Below are 22376 nucleotides of genomic sequence, written 5' to 3'. Positions count from 1 at the left end.
ACCACCGGCCGCCCATCATCAAAGTACCATCACTGGTACAGCCGGTAGCTGGCAAACCGGTCAGGAGATGGAACTTCAGGAAGGCGAACTGGCAGTCGTTTACGGCGGAAACGGAAAGAAGGACTATTGGTCTCCCAGACCCAGAAGCAACTGATGTCGATGCAGCATACTCCGCCTACTGTGAAGTCCTCCTGAGGGCAGCAAAGCATAACATCCCACGTGGCTACAACAAGAACTACATCCCGGGCTGGGATGAGGAGTGCAGCTGCCTGCTGCGCCAACACCAGCAGGCGAGCTCCAAGGAAGAAATGTACGCAACAGCAACAACTCTACTGCAGAAACTGGACGACACCCGAAAGGCTAGGTGGACTGAAGTAGTGGAATCAATTGACTTCACCCACTCTAGCCGGAAGGCGTGGCAGACCATCAACCTGCTCTCGGGGAGAAAAACAACACCCCGCAGGTGTTCAGTGACAGCAGATGCCATTGCTTCCCAGCTCCTGAAAAGTGGTCGCTTCCCTGGTGCTGATAAAAATTTCACACGACTGACATCATGTGAGGTTTCATCTCTCTCCAGGGCAGCCAGTGCCGATGCGAAACTCTCAGGAGACTTCACAGCGGCCGAACTAACGGCAGCAATTAAAAAACTGAAGCCGGGCAAGTCACCAGGTCGAGACAATATCCACCCAGAGTTTGTCTTACACCAAAGTGAAAGAACATCTCACTGGCTATGCGCATTCTTCACATCATGCTTCCTGAGGTCCAAGCTCCCAAAGACCTGGCGCCGTGCTTCCGCCATAGCCTTGCCAAAGCCGAACAAACCCGCCGAAGACCCGAAGTCCTACAGGCCCATCTCTCTGCTCAGTGTTCCATATAAGATCCTGGAGAGGCTGATTCACAGCCGCATCGAGCCAGTGGTGGACCCACAACTCCCCCCAGAACAAGCTGGCTTCCGCCGAGGCAGGTCTACAGTGGATCAGGTAACGCTACTCACTCAGGACATCGAGGACAGCTTTCAGGAGAACGAGAAAGCCGGAGTAGTATTCCTGGACCTGACAGCCGCCTATGACACCGTGTGGCACCGCGGGCTACATCTGAAACTGTTGAGGACAATCCCGGACCGGAAAATGGTGAAGTTCATCATGGAGATGCTATCGAACCGTAGCTTCACCCTACAGACCAGCGATGGCCAGACCAGCAGGCTCAGAAGGTTGAAGAACGGTGTCCCTCAAGGCTCTGTCCTCGCACCAATGTTGTTCAACATATATATTCACGACCTGCCGGATACAACATCCTCCAAGTATGGCTATGCAGACGACCTGGCCATCATGCTTCGACGCCCAACATGGAAGGCGATGGAAGATGGCCTCAACCGAGACATGGGCCTCCTGGCAGTCAAGACAGGGACATAGTCGGGCACAGTCGGACACAGTACGGATTACAGTTCACTAAAATGAAAAGTCCTCAACCAACTCCACAAAGGCACTCCAAGCTAGGACAAAGTTTTTTTGGGGGCTCTGTCCACTCTATACCTGAGTTTTTCCAGAGGCAGTCCTGAATGATAGAACTTCTTTCAGCCATTGTTGAAAGGAAGGCGCCTTATCGGACTTCCAATTAAGGAGGATTAGTCTACGTGCTAATAGGGATGCAAATGCCAAAGCATTTGCTTGTGGAGATGTGAGTGTACAGTCTGGGGGAATTATGCCAAAAATGGCGGTGTGAAAAGAAGGGGTCAGGGATGGGTCCGATTAATTGATTATCGTTAATAGGACCCGAAATCGATTATGAAAATTAATAATCGATAATCGTTTTTTTTTTTTTTTTTAAAGGCAATATTGTCATCCAAACAGGACAGGGCTATAGGCCTACCAAAGTCTGCTTGGGATGTGTCTGTGTAGCTGCATGACTGTGTGAGTGACTGAGTGTGAGTGGAGATTGATTCCAGATACAGGTTTGGAGGATTTAGCAGGTGTTGGGAATTTACCTAATCTGGCCTAGGCTGGGGTTGCTACGGTGATCAATTGGCTCAACACTGGTCCAGGGACCACCAGTGGTCCTCATTTAAAAGATGGAGTTAGTAACCAAATGGACCCTTATTAACTCTCAAGAGTTAAAATTATTGTTAATCATCTACATCAGGGGTTCCCAAACTTTTTTTGACTTAGGTACCACTTGGGGGGAAGATTTTTATTTATTTGTAGGATTAAAAAAATAAAAAAATAAAATCTAAAAAAAATAAAATAAAAGCCCCCCCACCCCCCCCTAAACGATTAATGGTTAATATCTGATTATACAAATCGATTTTCATTTTGGACACATGTAAACATCCCTAGGTCATAGCCTATATATTTTAAGGTGCGCACCCGCCCCGCAAACTTATTATTATTGGCTTATTATTTTGCCAGTGGGTGCTTCGGCTCCTGCGCACCCACGGAGTTGACGCCGTTGCATGGAGTGGACGGATTGATGTTTATCAAAAACAACCCTTGCTTAGCGTTTGCTTACAAAAGCGTGTGCCCAGCATAAATGATAATGCGAATGACCGAACTGGCTGGATTACCGTATTAATATCAGTCAGTCAGTCAAAGCCAAGGAGAATGTTACTAATTAATACTAATACTAATTCACCATCGAGCAGCCTCTGCACTGTCTGAATGTCACACTAACATGATAGAACAGCAGGATAAAAACGGATAGCCTGTCTGTCCATCCATCCATGAGCAACATATTATCTATCTAGCTCTGGTCCATAGATCTAATGTGTTGCACGTATTAGAGGTATGGAACAGAGCTACTATCGATCTATCTACAAAGTATTAGCATAAAACAAATTGATTATATAGATTATATGAAAACAAACATAACAATGATATCATGATGAATATCACTATTTTGTGATAATTGCTGAAAAGATAGTGATATAATATTTTGACATAATTTTTCACCCCTACCTCATATCACTTCATTAAAAAAATCACACCCATGTGAAGTGAGGGGCGCTCTTGTGATCATACATCATCAGGTATCATCTCATACTGGCCAATCAGAATGCCTGTTGCCTGTGATTGGTTAGCTGATTTGCTCGTTTACATATGACATACATTTTCCCTTCAATGTCAATGGCGTTTAATTTATGTCATATTTAGCAGAATTTTGACATAATTTCTCTGTTGATTGTCAATGGCTCATTTTGAGATGTGTGGGGACAAAGGCTGTATATAGGAGGGGCTAGCGCCCCTTAAAAATACACCATTTTTCATCGTGCTCCTAAAATAATTTGTGTGCTACTAGATTTTTCAACTTAGGCGCACACGTGCTACTTGGAAAAATGCTAAGCGTCGAGCCCTGCCTGCAAGTACCATCATAAGACAAGCTCAAACCCACAGGGCAAGCGGAAAAGGGGTCACCCTATAAACACCTGGCGCAGAGACCTGGAGGCAGACATCAAGACCATGAAGACGACCTGGAACCAACTGGAAGGAACAGATCAAGACAGAGATGCCTGGAGATCATCGCTTGTTGACGGCCTATGCCCCAGAATGGAGCAGTAGGCGTAAGTAAGTAAGTATTATAGCGCCACCAGTAGGCCGATTTTTAACCATCTGGGTTCCTTGAGGAGGTTCCAAATGGACCCTTACAGGTCTGTATAACTCTGACAGTGTACAAGAACCAACACTCTCAGAGTCACGGGGTTCCTTGATATTAAAAAGTCTTAGAACTACTGTACGAATGAATCAAATTCAAATGAATTAGATGCTCTACAAGTAATTCTAATAATGTAAATACTAGTACAGTAAGAGTATAAAACATTAGTCTAACATCAACTGAAGCATTCCAAATAATGTAAATGAAATATAATTATATGATAAATTGTGTGGTATTGGACTGGCATAATACTCGCCGATAGGGAGTAGGCTATAACAGCATTTTAAGCCGTATACCGGCAGCTTTTCTGATACTGGTGTCAGAAGAACTCTGTGTTATATGTTTTGCTGCATGTTCTGTGTTTGTTGGGTTATCAATGTGCCTTCTGAACCCCTGAGTCTTAAGGAAATAGTCTCAGAGCGAATTAGTGTGTCATCCAAATCTTTGCTGGCATGGCAATATGTCTTTATTTACCACCACACAGAGAATTTGTATGATTAAATTCACTACGAATGGCCTGGGGGGGGGACCCTATAGTAACATGAAATACAAGTTTGGCCATTGTGTGCAGAGTGCTGCAGACCTCTGGAACTCCAATATAAAACGTGTTTACTGCAGTGCACACAGTGAGTCCTCCCGACCACAAAACTCATCCCAAGACCAGCAGCAGTCATTTATTCTTTTCATAACTTCAGTTTTAAAAATCATCCCCCTGTATCAACTTGCAGTTAACCTATAATGCCAACAGTCTTTTGATCACCCCGAGAGCCATAACAGACATATCCTTTTACAAAAAATTACAGCAAATCCCTGCAAAACCCTCACTGAGGTGCAGCCTGGCAAAGCGCCTGTGTGGGTTTACGGTAGGTACAGTAGGTACAGACGGCACTGTGGCATGAGAAGATCATTGCTTGTCAGGCAGAAACCTCTTTTTCTCCATATTCTTAACTTTTTGTTTGTATAATCAACGCCCTGCATTGATTATACTACAGCCTCACACAAAAGCAGCAGATCTACAAGCTTGAAACGTGTCATTACACAACACCAACACGACACTTCGAGCTTGCGGATCCGCTACTTTTATTTTACGGAGAAAAAAAAAACACCAATAGTAAAATGATTGAGTTACGTTTCTGCCCGACAGCAACAATAATGTTCATCAACACAACAATCGGAACACAGGTCTTTACGCGCACGCCCACACACACACACACACGCCCACACACACACACACACACACGCCCACACACACACACACACACACACACACACACACACACACACGTAATCCTATTCTCCAATGACATTTAGCTTTTCCATTCTTTTTCATTCACATTAATAAAACAGCGCTATATTCTTTTTCTCCTCTTATCTGTCCCAGCTGAGGCCCGGCCCTATGCAACGCTGTAACACCGCATAAAACATCCACTCAGTTCCACTGAGTGAGTGCGCGAGGCGATGATGAGCGCCGCTTTGGCGTCGGACAAAGGGAGAGACACACACTTCACAGGTCAAAAGGTCAAACACTCAGCTGGCAGCACCTGGCCCGGGATCTAATAGCTCGTCAACACCACTTCTTATTTGAAGTGCAACGCGAGGCCTGGAAGTGAGGTAGATGATATCCAAAAGGGAATGAGTCATTTGGTTTGCGTTTTAAAAGTCTGCTTCAGCTTATAACAAACAAAAACACCTTTCCTTATAAGGAAAGTACGTTGAAACAATGTCTTGGCAGGGTACCTTATGTCCCAGGGGTTCACAGACTTTTTCCATGCCAATAAGGACATAATGAGTTATTTTGACAATAATTACTTGGGTGAAACGCCAGGTTGAAAGTGGTTAAATTGACACAATATGATTTTCCTCAACTTTCAAAATACTAGCCTACTGTTGGGTGTTGATATATTAAAAAGCTTTGAATTGTTTAGGGCCAAAATACATTTCTGATCTTGTACGATATCATGAAACATCCAGACCTCTCAGGTCATCTGGAAAAGGTCTGCTTTCTGTCCCTACAACCACAAATAAATGAGGGGAAGCAGCATTTATGCTGGAACAAATTATTTATTTTATTTTGTTTGCCGCTGCCTCTAATTGAATTACTTTTATTTTCTTTCTCTTCTTTTGTTTTTTTAAAGATATATATTTTACTTTATTGATAGTGAACAGTCTGACAGGAAATGGGTGAGTGATGTAAGTGATGTGTGGAGTCATACTGTACATAAAGTGACGATGCCTGTGTGACAGTGTTTTTGGCAGCAAATTTAGATTTTAGTTTTAGTCATAGTCTCTTCAATAGTTTTCATTTAGTATTAGTCACATTTTAGTCGCATGGAATGTTTTAGTGTTAGTTTAGTTTTAGTCGACTAAATATCATACGATTTTAGTTGACTAAATCTACAGTTGATTTAGTCAAACAAAAATGTATTTTGTCATAATGGCAGATTTCTTACGCGTTGTGAGCTTGTATATCGGCTATTTTCAGCATGCAGCTAATTGTAAAATGAAAATTGTATTTGCAGACGAAATTGTCAGTATATTTAGTTTTAGTCATAGCTTAGTTTTAATTTAGTTTTCGTCAGTGGAAAAAGGTAGTCGACGAACATTTGTCGTCTTAGTTTTAGTCGACAAAATCAACACTGTATATAGTACGCCTCCGTTCCAGTTGAACCCCTCTGTGAAAGCCAGATATTATGGCCGAAGTGATTCAGTGGTGTGTCCACAGTATGGGTGCAGGTGTTGTTATTCAGCAGGTATTCCTAACATCACAAAAGATAAACCTCCCATCAATAGATAAAGTAGTGACACCCAGACAAAAACAGGCCATCTGCCCTGTGGGGCTCTGCCAGTAAACTGTCAGACTGTGTTTTATGTCTCCCAGACTGATTCATGCATGTTGTTGATTCTCCTTCAGCTGGGAAGGCTGTGGAGATAAAACCCGCCGGTTGTCTCAATGGACGGTTCTCTTTAGCATTCACTTCAGTGATAATAAGCCGTGCTGATGATGGCCACACTATATGGCCACACACAATGTACAGTAAATCCTCACAGCTTTGTGCCAGTAGCTATGAGGATTTACAACGAGACAACAATGGTCGCTCTGCCAGGTCAACTGTACATTGGAATAATAGATGTACCAAGTACTCTGACCTCTAATGAGTATGGTTATTGTACCGATTGTATACTCTAAACACTTTTTATAGCCTACTGATTGTAATGGATTGGACACTTTAATTGTTTTGGGGCAGGATATGGTAACATTATTGTTGTTGGTCTTGTTGTTGTTGCTGTGTAGTGCTTCTTATTGTTTGCCTTTGTATACATAAGACAGTACTGTCCTTACTCTGTTCCTGTAACTTTGTAACTCTTAACTGCTGTGCTGCCTCTGGGCGACTGAAATTCCCCCGCGGGATCAATAAAAGTGCTGTATGTGCAAAGTAAGTGCTGAAAATAGTTTCTAGAGAGGGCCCTACAAATCTGGTCAACATGAATTACCCATTGGCCAGATACAGGGTGCTTTAGAGGGCGCTCTAAATGGTTTTTATTTATTTATTGTATGCCCAAAAAGCATATTACACAGAGAAGCTGGGGTCGTGAGATGCTTCCCAGCCTGGAGAATAGACTTTCACCAACCCTAAACAAGCTTTGTTTCAGTGATTAGCGGAATAGTTTTGTTATTTTGTTGGTAAAGTTGGACTCCTTGCACGGCAGTGGACTTTTTTTGTTACCCGTGGCTTTCCTGGCAGGACATTAGTGAGAACTCGCTAACTAACACACAATAGACCAGGGCTTAATATTTTACATACAATGTAGGCTACAGCGCAGTTCCATGACATCTTTAAAACAGGACGAGGCAAGCCCAGCTATGCCGGTCCTTTATATGTGCCAGTGGGAATGTGTTGGTGAATTATTATGATTAACGTAAACAACTCAGGCTGACGTGGATTTGACTATTATAATGTTTCAACATAACTCGGGAAATGACGTCAAATGAGTTTACAGAAGTGGTGACTAGATCGGTATCAACACTGGTAGATGACGTCTTACTTTTACCCCTAGGTGAAAGTTAAGGTTTTACCATGGGATGACTACTACTACTACTACTACTCTGAAACTGTGCAATGCTGCTTATAATGCGTGACTTGTCTCTGTTGATGTGGAGTATCGGGTGCTGTGTACAAAGGCTGCAGCTATCAAACTGGCTGACGTTCATTGAAGATAGGATCCAAAAGGAAGCACGCACATCTCCAGAAATTCTACAGGTGCTGGTCAAAAATACGCACAATGAAAAGGAAGGGATGTCCGCACACCGTTTCACTGCTGAGCTCCCAGGGAAAGTTCTTTATTGGTAACAACGTTTCGACCAATAAAGAACGTTCCCTGGTAGCAGTGAAACAGTGTGCGGACATCCCTGACGTTCATTGAACCCTGCTTTTGTATACTGCCAGAGTTAAGGAGGTACTTGAAATGTAAAAGGTTTGAGAACAGAACACTGAGCTAGACAATGCATGCATCACATCAGCACAGCACTGAAACAAATGCAAGGTGAATGTTCTCAAATCCTTTTACTCTGCCAACAGAACACCCAGGCAGGTGCCGACACCGACAGGTGCATCATCCCCGTGCATGCGGGGTACAGTACAGTACAGGACTATAGCTCCGCCGTGGACCTGCGAGCCCTGCATGTGGAAGGTGCATGTCATGGTCTACCAAACGCGCCCCAGGTACAACTCCCATTCCTGGACGCACACGGGAGCAGGTGTTTTTGAGCATACATCACGCTTGAAGGGAGAAACAAAACAACAACGTCACCCCCAGCAACAGACTGTTTGTGTCGATAAAGGACAGGCACACGCGCCCGACGTGACTCAAAAAAAGCTCATCGTGGTTCAAGACTCAGCAAGAGTTTATTCCCCCCCCCCCCGAGGCTGAAAGAGAGTCCTGAACGGGGACAAAAACATACAACATAAAAGCGAAAGAGAACTAAACTGCTTTCCCACTTTAAGAACCCCCTCCCGGCGTTAACTCTCCCCATGTTTTGGTCTCTCCTCGTCCTCAGTCTCATGTCCTGATTTGTCCAGCTGCACTGATTGATCCACCTTTCCTTTTGTCTGTCTTGGCCCGTGCATGAAGAGTGGTTTGAGGGAAGGAAAACATCAGCAACAGAAGACGACAAGAATGGAGATATATATATATATAGGCAGTCTACTGCCAAAGGAATGCATGATTTAGTTGGTATATGCTATGATTAAGTTTTCACTCTTTTTGAGTGGCGCAACCACTCCAAGGAACAGCAATGTCCATGTTCACCTATGTGTTGTTCACCTATGTGCCCGCGTGACGTTAATGAGCACCAGTCGGGGCGCTGTTGTGCGCTTTTGTGCCAGAAACAGAGAGAGAGAGAGAGAGAGAGAGAGAGAGAGAGAGAGAGAGTGCTGCACTGTTGCCTGCTAATGAGAGAGAGGGGGGGGGGGGGGGGGGGGGGGGGGGGTGGGGGGGGGGGGGGGGGGGGGGGGGGGGGGGGTTGCACCACCACCAGTTCATAACGGTGTGTGATTTTTTTTTCCTCCCAGTGCCCAAACCCAGAAGAAAATACTGTAGAATTTGTCTGCAGACTCAATGTACTCATAACAATGTGCTATAAGGTACCTTCAAACTTGACCCACGCATATATGCATATACACTATACAGCTATGCTGGAGGAGAAATATTTGGAATAAATGATGCAACTTTCCATTCCTCTTGGAAAGCTTGCCAAGTCAAAGACATTTTAGACATGTGTTTTCTTGGTTTATTTTTCATTAATTCATGTTTTGTGCTCAAAACACGCTGTAGAAATGAATACGTCTCGCAGAGGCCTTCCTCAGCATATAATCTACGTTATCAGCCTCTTGGGCCGAAACGTCCATACTGTTGTCGTTTGCTGCGGGGGGGAAAACGAATAAAACAAGAATTCTTAATAGGATACAACGTGAGTGCTGCTATTCATTTCTACAGTCTGTATATCTTCCACAACCGGCCACCCGTTACACTATTACGTGGAATTACTCAACTGACTGCTTGCTTTTGCTTTCTTCTTCATGCTCAGAACACAACCATGATTAATCAACAGTAAATACAACACCTGCACCGGCTTGCGCCTTACTTTGCTCCCACGCCGGCCTATAGCGATCCGGGCACTATAGGCTGCTAATCCAGCCTGACAGCGTGCCGCGGGTTCGACTCCCGATCCCAACCCCCATCCTGTCAGCTTACTGTAAAAACTATCAAATAAAAGGCAGAAAAAGCCCTAAAATTATCTTTAAAAAAACAAAACACTTTAGACCATGTGCTATCATTTAAATCGACCCGAGGCCGATTCTAAAAAGGCCTTCGAAATCCTGACCTATACTGTAAGTAAAGTAAGTAGCCTTGCCGAGCCATGAGGCCCATAGGGCAGGAGCCTATCTCCTGTTTCTGTATAGCGTGAGGCAGCTTGATGTACAAGTGCACCCCCTGGACATGACGCTAGTATGTCGCAGGGACTTGACCCCAATCCAACCCTTGATGCTGAGTGTCAAGCAGGGAGGCACTGGGTCACCCGGCCGGGGATCGAACCCCGACCTCCCAGTCTCAGGGCGGACACTCTAACCGCAAGGCCACTGACCTACTGTATGTTTTCATTAACATTTAAAAAAAACTAAATAGCAACAGCTAATGTTAGACAAAGGTTATAATTTCAAGGTACAATTGAAAGGTATACAGTATATAACAATGTCGGCCTATAGGGTGTTCCAGGACACCTAGTAGACGCAACAATTCTTACAGCTCAGGTATAGTATAGTTTAAAAGTATCTTGTTTGACCTTTGACATTTTCTAGATATCATTGTTTGCCAGTGGACATTCTGGCCAAAGGGGGGTGCTATGGGAAAGGCCGAGGTCACCAAAATGACTAGGACGCATCCTCCAGCCAGGGAGCATGAATGTGCTATACGGCTGAAGAAGTTTCCTGGCAATCTGTAGCTATTAAGAAAGATCTATCCTGTTCCACTGGAAGGAAGCTGGGCCTCCCATTATGATAACATCCTCTTTTATCACCTCTGCTCTTCCCATCGGCCAGTGCACCTGGATTCTGCTGGGTCTCAATGCCCCATAATGCCATATCCTTTCTCATACAGTAAGTATGTTTCATTAGATTCAGCATTGTGTGTAATTACATCTTTTTTATGACTGAGCCCTGGATATGTTCTTGTACTCTCGCCATCTCGGGCCATTGGCATTGCAGCAGCGATGTTGGGCATGGGTCAGATGAAACTACAGCTCTCTCTCTCTCTCTCACACACAAACACACTATTTCTCTCCCTCTCAGGCGGTTTCCTCCACGCACACACGCGTGCGCATGCCGCACACACACGGTCACACGCACACACACAGTATTGCAAAGATACCACCTCCCCTTCATTTCTTGATAGTGTTCCAGCAGAGCTGCCACGGGCAATATTAAATATACACAGGAATGCACAATGGCCAGGCTGTGTGTGAGCCAGAGACTCCAGCTGTAGAGGAACCTGCTACTATCACAGGGCTGAATACATACATAGCTGTATAGTCATAATTATAGCACACTAGTATCCACCAGACAGCATATCAGTAGCTGTTGGCCCGAAACCATGCATCTCCACATTTCAACTTTTCATGTTTGATGTATGATAGGAAAGTTGGTGGTGGTGGTGGTGGTGGTGAGACCAGTTATGTTGTATGGTTTTAGAGCCCATGCTAGATGTTTTGGAGATAAAGCCAGACTGTGACGGTTTGGACGGAGGAGGGAAAAGTGAGTATTTACGGTAGAAGGATGCCGAGGTTGGAAATGGCGGGCAGGAGGTCTAGAGGAAGACCAAGGAGGAGATTTATGGATGTAGTGAAAGAGGACACCATGTTAGTTGGTGTGAGAGATTTTTTAGCCATTTTCTGACGAACATTTTCTGCGGCCAAATATACGGTGCATCACTAGTTAAAATATATGCATATGTTTATACAGAGTAAGTAAAGAATAAATAATCTCTCATTCACAAGGTCAGAAGTGCAGTCCTTGCAACCCACAATGTTTCCAGCCAGACAGGTCTAGTCCAGAATGCCACTTACGCACTATATACTTTGTTGTACAACAAATAGCGAAAATAGTTGACCTACAAGCTTGTAGATGTTTTGAAAATTTGAAAGATTTAGAAAGCTTTTGCCTATAATGCCATGTTGGAAGTGGTTATCACTTAACATACCTACACCCGCACAGTATAATTGGTATGAAGTGTAACTGAATAATGCTGTTTTAGTATCCCCATTAAGACCTGAGTTTGATTCTACAAATATCATGTTATGGTTATGGCTAAACTTAACTTAAATAATAATCACTATTATGGATCCATAAAACATTTATTCAGCTCTTTTGAATGCATTCATTAATTGCATACACTATTCGGTGATATATTTTCTGCCTATTTGGACCAAAACCGAATAGGCCGAAAATGCATTTTTAGCCATTTTCTGACAAATATTTTCTGCGGCCGAATATTCGGTGCATCACTAAAAGTTAGTTAGTGTGAGAGAAGGACAGGGTGAGATGGACGCAGACGATTTGCTGTGTCGACCCCTGAAGGGAACTACCGGAAGGAGAAGATGTTTTTAGTTGGGAAATTAATGCCCTATACTTTGTCGTACAACAGCAACACGCAGATCATGTATAGTGAAAATAGCAGATGTACAAGAGCTCACAATGTGTGATGAAAACCAAAACTATTTAACCAATCGGTATTAACAAGAGCGTGTCACTAAATAATAATAGCATGCATTAGATCCATTGGAACACAAGTATTTGATTGTTCCTCATTTCCCAAAAGTAATGGTTTTCTTTAGGTGATAAAAGGTTTCCACCCGACAGTGACGAAATGTGATACTCCCAGAAGTCAGAGTTGTGGATTCATACTGAATAGATTTCTGAGCAGTAGGGATGCACCGAAAGGGAAATTCTTGGCCGAAACCGAATACCAAATATAGGAAACAGTACCGAATACCGAATATCCGAATATGATTAATATTATATATCGTTTTTCCTACCATTGCTGTCATGGCCGTACCTTAAAGCTACCTGATTTATGGCAAAATAAATGGTTATGGCAAAACTTAACTTAAATAATAATCACTATTATGGGTCCATAAAACATTTAATCAGCTCTTTTGAATGCATTAATTGCATACACTATTCGACGATATATTTTCTGCCTATTCGGGCCGAAACCGAATAGGCCGAAAATGCATTTTTTGCCGTTTTCTGCCGAATATTTTCTGCAGCCGAATATTCGGTGCATCACTACTGAGCAGTGTTGTGGAATATATTAATTTCAAGAGCAATTACTGTACATGGGAGGGCTTCTGGCAATTCTTTTGCATTATTACACGTGCTCTGCCTCTTTTCAGGAGCAGCTTTTAGCAATACAAATTCTTCAAAGACAACCAGGATTAGTTATGTGATCCACTACTGGATATAGCCTACCCTACTGGATTTTTATTTTTTTTGTAGAATAAATGTAGAATAAATAATCAATCAAAACAAAAGAAAAACTTCTTAATAGCTTACAACAAGACTGGTACCCTGCAACTTTCTGAGCAACAGTATGGAATTGATGGCTGCCCAAAACCTCTAGCTTGAACTTAAAAGACAATAGCAAATTCACACATAGGATAATTGAAGAGTCAGCACACATACTGTTCCCTGTAACTTACAACTCACCACCGTCAACGGCAGAAATACAAAATGTAGAGCCAGAAACAGCCAATTTGCAGCAATAACAGCTTGAATGACATTAGTATACACACACACACACAGCATACAACACAAGCAGCAGCAGCAGTAAACAAGACAAAGGTTCCTTCCTACCTTTATACTTGCGACTTCATCAGTTGATATGGCCAGGGTCGAACGCTTTTGGAAGTTTGGAACCCAGTCCAGTCCAGTCCAGTCCCTTTATAGTCGTCTGTGGCCGACCAGGGCCATTCCCTCTAGGACTGGCAGGAAGAACACAGCCTGGGGTCAACCTTTTTGACATTATGGGCTTCTACACCAGGCTGGGGCACAGTTCTTGGGGGCTGAAGTGAAGACCAGGGCTTGCGTGGAAATTCGTAGTACCTGATCTTGTACCCATGCATGTTGGCCATGTAGCTCCATAGGATCCAGAGTAGTTTGGGAGGAATCGAGTGTCTGAAAGAAAGAACGAAAGAAAGTTTACACAAATTGACCTAATCGCAGAGAACCATGCTGCACCAATCATTCATTTCACATAAACTCACTATTAGAAAACAAAAAAGAGGGGTCAAAAGACTATAACGCTTATCCCTGTCAAATGTTTCTTTTTTTGGGGGGCTTTTTCTGCCTGATAGGTTGAAAGTAATCTGTCAGGAAATGGGGATGGGGGGGAGACACGCGGCACGCCGTCCACTGTAACCAGGCTCAGACCTTCAAGCATTGTGCAGACAATGCATTTAATTTTTTATATTTGCAGGGTGACATAGCCTATATATGCAGGCTGTGTCTGTGACCAATCATTCAGTCCCCAATCAGTGTCCCTGTCAGGTAACATTGACAGTGTTTATACATAAATGAATACGTTAAATGTATAATAAACAACAATTCTACATGGAGGCTGTATCTGTTCAATGCCTGTATATATCTGAGTGTAGACATGTTACATGTAAACATTACGAAGGGCTACAGGAATATGAATATACATTTAGAGATTAAGGTGAGACACCCCAGGTGAAATCATGATTTTTCTTCTTTTTTTTTTTTTTGCTATTTTGCTTCCTAAACATGTTTTCTTTCAAACTAAAGCAAAATACACATTAAAAATACAGATTTAGATGTTTAGTTGGATAGTTTATTTTAGCCAATGACAGCTCGTTTTTCGGGGTGAAAAGCCACCATCTCTATTTTCATGATTGGTTGTTGGTACAAAGGAAGTGACCATATTTGGATCAGACCACAGTCAGCTTGAGGTCCAGACCTTTCCAATGATATATGCCATTATATGTTGTTGCCAAGGTTTGGATGAGATATTTTGTCTCAAAATAGTGGCTTCAAATAAAACGTTTTGGAATTTTACAATACAAATCTTTAAAGGCCGTTTTCTCAAAATGAGTTTTCCTCATACTTGGGACAAAGAATCTCCACTTCAGTTGAACTCACATACACCAAACTTTCCAGTCTTATTCCTAACTATATTCCGCAGACATTTACACATGGATTTGTTGATATATCATTCACAGCCTGATTTACATCACATTTTATACCAAAAAAATGCCGAAAATTGGGTTTTTTATGCCTGTTGACACTATTTTCTGATTTGTGGAGTGATAATTAGAGATATCAAAAATCCCATGTGTAATTTTCTTTGTCTCTAATGTGTCAACAAAATGAAATGATAATTTTGAACCTGGCTTTATCCGATCTTCAGATTTATCGTCCCGAAATGTATGCAAATTAGCGCATATAATGCCTAATTTGCATATTTAAACATATAATTTCAGAAAACTTGTAATACAAAAAATCTTAGTTTTAATATAAGTAATCAACTGGAGAAGTTTCATTGTGATAGCTATTATTTAACTTTTTTTCCCTATTCACCTGGGGTGTCTCGCCTTAAATAAATCTAGATGTGATTTTATTTATTGTTATTAAGTTGCAAAACTTGGACCACTGTCACTTTCACTTAAACAATCATTGATAAACGGTCAAGATGTTTCATAATAAGTATATTTGATGGAGCTGTGACACACACACACACGCGCGCACACGCACACACACACACACACACACACACACACACACACACACACACGTCACACACACACACACACACACACACACACGCACTTTTCCTCCGAGATGGAAAGCCTGGTGACGCGAAGAAGTTACACACACACAAACTCACCTTGAGGATAAACACAGTTTGTAAACAAACAACGACCCAGCAGGAGAACACTTTCGGTTTCAACTGTCAGATGATGTGAGTGTGACTATCAGCAAATGTTCACTTCCTGACAAAAATGGCAACTCCACTGAACTTCGACGAGGTGGAAGGTTAATTAATAGTTGTTTATTTCTATTCTTTTTTTCCTTCCAAACAAAACGGAGCTCATTGCATGGGGAGAGTGCAGGAGACCCCTCGTCAGACTGCAGGTGTGTGGGAAGGGGGCGGGGCCAATGGAGGATTTAAAGAGCCCGCGTGTAGCCTGGGCACCATTTCATTTCGGTATGAGCCGGATGATATGCCTACGTCACGTTGTATGCAGCTTCCCAAACAGGATGTACCCAAAATAATCCCCCCTCCCCCGCGATCAAAATGTTAGTTCCCCCCCCGACTTTACTCGCCAGTTGCCATTGTGCCGCACTCTCGCTACGAGTTGGATTGCAATATGGTCCTTGTATTTTAAAATTCAACGAAACTAAAGTACGCCGCATCAGAAGCATATTAATTGGTAGGAACTAACATTTTGATCGCGGGGGAGGGGGGATTATTTTGGGTACATCCTGTTTGGGAAGCTTCCTACAACGTGACGTAGGCATATCATCCGGCCCCGGACTTTTGGAACAGAGACCAGGCTTTCCTCCGAGGCGGTGGAAAGCCTGGTGATGCGAGGTTAGCCCGCGTGCAGCCTGCTTAGGGAGCGTCTACCAATAACCGTCCTGCATTCACAGAACTTTGATTGATTTTGATTGATCGATTGATTGATTGATTGACTGAAGTATTTATTAACAGTTTTCAGAATTACAGTACATTTTAAGCACAACTCAATACAAAAACTGTTAACTGTGAGTGGACGACACCATAAAGCATTACACTGGTTTACAAGAGGTAATTACACCGTTTTCAATTCATCATAACATTTAGACTTAGAGGCGTACAAATATATACACTTCTAATATAGCCAAAAACAGGAAATCATCATAAAGGATGTAAAAAGGGGGAAAAGGGGTGGGTGGGGGATTCAGATTTTATGGGGGCCAGTTTCGAATTGCAGCCATCGAATTGTGTCCGTAGGTGCCCTTTGAGAACCATTTTGAAGGAGTCAAGGGATTCACATGTCTTATGACTGTTTGTTTTGTGGCATTGGAGCGAAATTAATTTAGTCCCTTGTTTGTGCCGAATCTGGGTTGCACATGGTTTGTTGAATGGCTTGTGTCACAAGTACAGGGCTAGTTATTTTCCAGGCTTTATTTCCTTGTGAGGTCAGTCAATTAAATTATTAAACAATTTGACTTGTCAGTTCAATTATCACTGTATCAGTCCTGACTTTATGGTACACGGTAGGCATTGTACGCCATGTAGTACAGTACTTAAGTAAAAGTACTTAATTACTTTCCACCACTGAGTTTAAGGTTGGTTAAAGTAAGAGAAGGGTAACCGTGGGATAGGACATTTTATAGGACCACTTCAGTTAAATAATGCATTGGCTTGATATAAATTGTTGCACCTATCGTGCAATGAATGAAATCAAGCCCTTAGCCGTCATGCTTTAATTTCAATCTTTTTATTTTTATTAATTCAAATATTGGCTATATATTTAATACATTTCGAAATACTGGCTGCGGGGCTGCTCTAATAACTTTGTGTTTCTTTCTAGTGTTTAAATGGACAGGTATCAGTCAAAAGGGAGACATCGAAGAGGAAGGATGGATGGGGAAGGATCAACATATGGAATGTCAGAACAAGTCAGCTCCATATATGGAGATCTATGGGTTTGAGGTCAGAGGTCAGTTAACTATGGTACCATGCATTTCAGGAGAGACAACTTCATTTATTAGTTTTGATTTCCTTTACTTTTCTGTTTAATCACTTCCAGTATCACTGACTTGTTCATGTTGGCAATCATCATGCCATGGGTTCTCTCGTCTTATAGGGTAAAAGTGGCATCCTGATCTGAAAATGTATTTTCAGTGTACTTAAAAAAGAGTTGGAGAGTCGCGGAGACCCCTGTTACTGTCCAACAATAGTAATACTAAGCAGTGATTACTATCATAACATATAATAATGTATGGTGGAGAGTGAAGACTCAAACGTGTAACTTGTCTAGATTTGAAATAGCCTACAGTTGTTTGTCTTATTATATCATTATAGACTGATCTCTCTATAAGATCACAGAAATCACATAATATTATGAGTCCCTTTTTCCTTTAACATACTGCAGCCCATTTCTGTCATATACTAATACGTCTCATAATGACATTTACTTCCATGCCAGACATCCTTTTTGGAAGCAGGCCTCTGTCACTTCATTCAAATGGTGGATATCAAGTTTTTGGAACAAAAATAATTATTAAGCGCTTTCATGCTGATGTGATGGAAACCAATGACACTATAATTGTGAATGTGTGCATGTGTAGGGGGGAGAAAAGAAAAAGAATGTTGTTCAGATCCAGTAAATGGCCCTGACTGTGTGTGTGTGTGTGTGTGTGTGTGTGTGTGTGTGTGTGTGTGTGTGTGTGCGTGCGTGCGTGCGTGCGTGCGTGCGTGCGTGCGTGCGTGCGTGCGTGCGTGCGTGCGTGCGTGCGTGCGTGCGTCTTCCTCATGGAACTTGGTTTTGTTTTAGCTTGTCTAGTTTATAGACCATATACTCAGACCATGCAAGTTGGGCACCATCAAGTTATAAGGGGTCTTGTTTTATTTGCCCCGGTTTGTGTTTTTGCTGTGTTCGCTGCTCTCATATGAGGAGCACCCCTTTAAAAAAGGAAAAAAAAGGGGGGATTCAAGTGCATTCAAGTCGCCGACCGTCCCTTTTGTTTGACGTGTCATCGCGCAAGCCTTTACCAGCACTCCAGGAGAATGGTGGTGCATTCTGCGTTCCCACGGCAACGAGGATAACAATGTTGGGTTTGTGTGTGTTGGTGTGTATGTGTGAGAGAGATTGTATACGGTAATGGGAGGGGCGGTGGAAGACATTAAAAGGAGGGGTTCCTGGCACTGTGGAGTGGGGTGGGGGGGGTATGGGGGTGCACAAAAGAATGAGTTCTCAGCAAACACTCAAGAAAAAAGGGGTCCAGTAAATCACGTGTCGAAGGTCTGATTAATGCATCTGCCGGCCTGTAGCTTCAGCCAGGAGACATCACTTGTCCAGCATGCTCTCCATCTTGGGGGGGGGGGGGGTCCCCAGATGACAGTTCCCCAGATGACAGTGAAGTGACATTTAAGGACCTCTGGGTTGGGTGGGAGGGTTTGTGTTTGTCTTGTGAGTTTGTTTTTCTGATAACTTGAAGGGTTTCTATTACTGACAGGCTGCTTATACCTTTCCTGTGACTTTCTTTCAATAAAACATTTTTAATGCCAAAAGACCAAGATTGCAGCACCTAAAGTAATCAACAAACTACACTTTAAAACTATTACAAATCGTCAAATAATATCAGAAAGAGGTAAACATTTTGAAAATAGCCGACAATATACAATCTATTTATGTAGATTGGCTATTTTCACAATATATGGAACCGAGTCAAACAAAATGTAATGCCTCAACTGCTACAATTCCAAGTGCTTGTCAGGGTTACTTGGGGGGGTCCCCAGTTCAAATATGATTATTTTGGCGGGTCCCCAGTTCAGATATGCCTATGATTATTCAAGCCTGTGTCTTCCGTAAGGAAGAAGCCCAACAAACCCACGGTGAGGCCTTTAGTAATCCCTGCGACACCACTATGGGCCAGGTGCCCTGGAGAACCATTGTGGCTCGAGAATCCACCACTCCTGAATGAATTAAGTGCCTGGTGGTGGGAGTCTGGTGCAACGCACAGGTGCTGGACCTGGTGAGACGTAGGAGTGGACCTGGTGAGACGTAGGAGCTATAGGGGCCCGGACAGGAGTCAACCCACAGAGCCTATATAGTCCTTCCACGCGCCAGATTGATGCGATTCTCCCTCGCATACCCAGTCCCGGCAGAGTAGCTCTGGAGGAACGGATTGTGTGGCGGTGGCCCTGCAGGTTTTTCCCTAATGAGACTGATCGAGGGTATAGCTACTGGGACGTAAGTCGGGACTTACCCCGGCTGGGTCACCTGAGTGAGGGCCTGAGGGGTATAATGTTAGAAGCCCTGATGACCTTTTGGACACATCAATGAGGATACGTCCCAGGTGCATCCATGCGATGTATTTTTTAGAGGTCCCCGGTTCAAATACAATTAATATCATTATTTATAGGGGTTGCTGCAGTTTATTTTGGGGCCCTCAAACGGTTGAGAGACCCACTGCTGTATAGCCTCCTATAGATCACGTGTCGAACGCAGGTCTGATTAATGTGTCTGCACAGGCTCAGCACAGCTTCAGCCAGGAATCAGGATCACTTGTCTGGATATAAAACAAAAACAAACATAGAAGGCCTCCAGTGCCATCCGTTGTTGATCTGCACGTCGACTGCTTGATGTGACAGAGAAGCCGGGCAAACAGAGACAGTGCACAGCGCCAAGGTGTAGTAATCGCTTCAGTCTACCCGCTCCCCCATGTGTTCCGCTTGGCAGGTGACATGTTAGGCTATACAACATGTGTTCAGTGCTATCCGCCGCAGAGGGCCGCCAAGTTCTTGGACAGGATTTATGCTGGGATTTGTTTGATCGTTATATGAAATCGTGGCACACTTTAGGTTCGTTCAACTTCAGCAGCCTTTGAGCATTATAGGGAGAAAAGAAATGTCAGCTATAAGTTGTGAAATGCGTACTCATTTCTGGGTTTAAAATAAGCACGGCGGGTCTGTCTGTCTGTCTGTCTGTCTCTATATTTCAGAGTTGTATGAATGAAATAACACGTCTTGTCCCCAAGAAGTCCAGTGCGACTGCATACAATGTCAGACAGTCAGCGCAACAACAACACGTGCAACCCCATCCACTTGTTATCATAATTCACGCACAGTTCGTTCAACCATGGCGAGGGGGGGGGGGGGGAACGCCGGTCTCTGATATGATGATAGGCTATAACACTGCGTTGTTTGTTTGTCACCGAATCATGAGTCTCTGCTGACATACTCATTGTTTTCTCCTAATCTGCGTGTTCTGCAATCTGAGTGAGATTGAGATGTGGTGGTGGAGAATCGGAGATGTCATATGGTGCTTTTAGTTAGATGTGGGGGTTTTGACTTGGGGGGGGGGGGGGGGGTCTCAGGGATTTGGGGGTGGGGGGGGGTATCATCTTTCACCCCCCCCCCCCCCCCCCCCTCCCCCCCAAGGGAAGACCACATGACCCAGCAGAACAGAGCGGAGAAGGGGGGGGGGGGGCTTTCAATGAGAACCACATGTAGGACAGAGGGAGGAGGAGGAGAGGGAGGAGGAATGGACGGGAGGGAGGAGGAGGTGACTAAAACGGTAAAACCCCAGTCTCCAGCAGAGAGAGAGAGAGAGAGAGAGAGAGAGAGCTCTGCTGACATTTTCAACCAGACTAGTTTAGGAGGGAAGTGTGTGTGCATGTGTGTGTGTGAGAGAGAGAGAGGAGTGAGTTGAGCGAGTGAGTGAGTGAGAGAAGTGCCATTTACCTCAGCGAGTGTATGAGAGGACAGCGTGTCAGAGAGAGGAGAGGAGAACTGCACTTCAACTTTGTTCTTCCCGGACATCTCACACACGACTGCCCTTTGAGAGGCTACAGGACCACAGCCGGTCAGACAGACAGACAGACAGTCTCTGTAGTACAGAGGAGAGGAGAAGACAGTGCGATATTATTTGATTTCCATTCTGATTGAAGGAGAGAGAGGGAGCCAACATGTCAAAAGCCATCTTGAGAAGAAACAACAGCAAGGTGGGCTTGCAGACCCTCTTGAAGTAAGTGTCTATTGATTGATTGGTTGGTCGATTGATTCGTCGTTTGAATACTTTATTATTCAGTAACGTAATAGCACGTGGTACAGTCAAAGATTATAAGGCTAAAAGGATAACCATTCCATTGTGGTCCTATATGTGTATTCAGTTAATCAATATAGCATAACAAATTAACACATCATGTTATCAGCCAATACAAATCACTAAAGGATGCACATATATGTGTGCAGGTATAATACGAGTGGAGAAAGGTGTGACCGGTTTATCTTTTGTTTGTGTGACCTGCATGGCCATGCTCTTTGCTTTTCGCACGCACGCACGCACACACACACACACACACACACACACACACACACACACACACACACACACACACACACACACACACAGTGCATGTGGACTCGGGTAGGCCTACCTGTGAAAGCATGCATGTTGTTTTAACTTCTCACTACGGCCACTACTACATAGATCTCTTGTTGCGATATTTGGAGAGTGTGTGTGTGGGCGTGTGTGTGTGTGTGTGTGTGTGTGTGTGTGGAATACTGGACAACTAACCCCGGTGCGTGCCCATTTTTCCTCCCGGAATTTTCCCCAGTGAGGGGGATAACTTTGAAATATGCTATTGGCTGTTTGTATTCTTTTTGGAAAAATATGAAAAGTTACTCCTGTGGAAAGGCTATATTATTTGACTTATATTGACCCTATAAACAATTTAGTATTATATACCGGTATGTAAGGTTTTGCACACTCAAATGGTTCCTCGTCAGATAATCCCCACATAGCCTACAACAACTTCTGTGAACAGACTTCACTGTAGTAGCTTTTCATAAATTATATTTATACTGCTGTCATGAGAGTTTATAGTTAGAGAAATTCAAAGTAGGCTACAGCCGTCTGCCGTACGTCCAGCCTCTCCCACCCC

General features: G+C 43.5%; 2 protein-coding genes across 6 annotated transcripts in view; both read left to right on the top strand.

Annotated features, from left to right (window-relative positions):
* LOC308314372 (troponin I, fast skeletal muscle-like) overlaps positions 1-22376 on the top strand; it is a 128257-nt gene that overhangs the window by 78701 nt on the left and 27180 nt on the right. The window lies entirely within an intron of this gene.
* The window catches only part of lsp1a (lymphocyte specific protein 1 a), a 56519-nt gene continuing 55195 nt past the window's right edge, over positions 21053-22376 (top strand). For all 5 annotated transcript variants that reach the window (XM_080761960.1, XM_080761961.1, XM_080761959.1 and 2 more), the window contains exon 1: positions 21053-21457. In XM_080761960.1, coding sequence (XP_080618086.1) covers positions 21399-21457 — 59 coding nt within the window. In that variant the 5' untranslated portion in view covers positions 21053-21398. The remainder of the gene's footprint in view (positions 21458-22376) is intronic.

This window comes from Protomyctophum bolini, assembly GCF_963924005.1.
Source record: "Protomyctophum bolini genome assembly, chromosome: 4".
Lineage (NCBI taxonomy): Eukaryota > Metazoa > Chordata > Actinopteri > Myctophiformes > Myctophidae > Protomyctophum > Protomyctophum bolini.
Note: the sequence above shows the minus strand (reverse complement) of the source record. Positions and strands in the feature narration are given on the sequence as shown.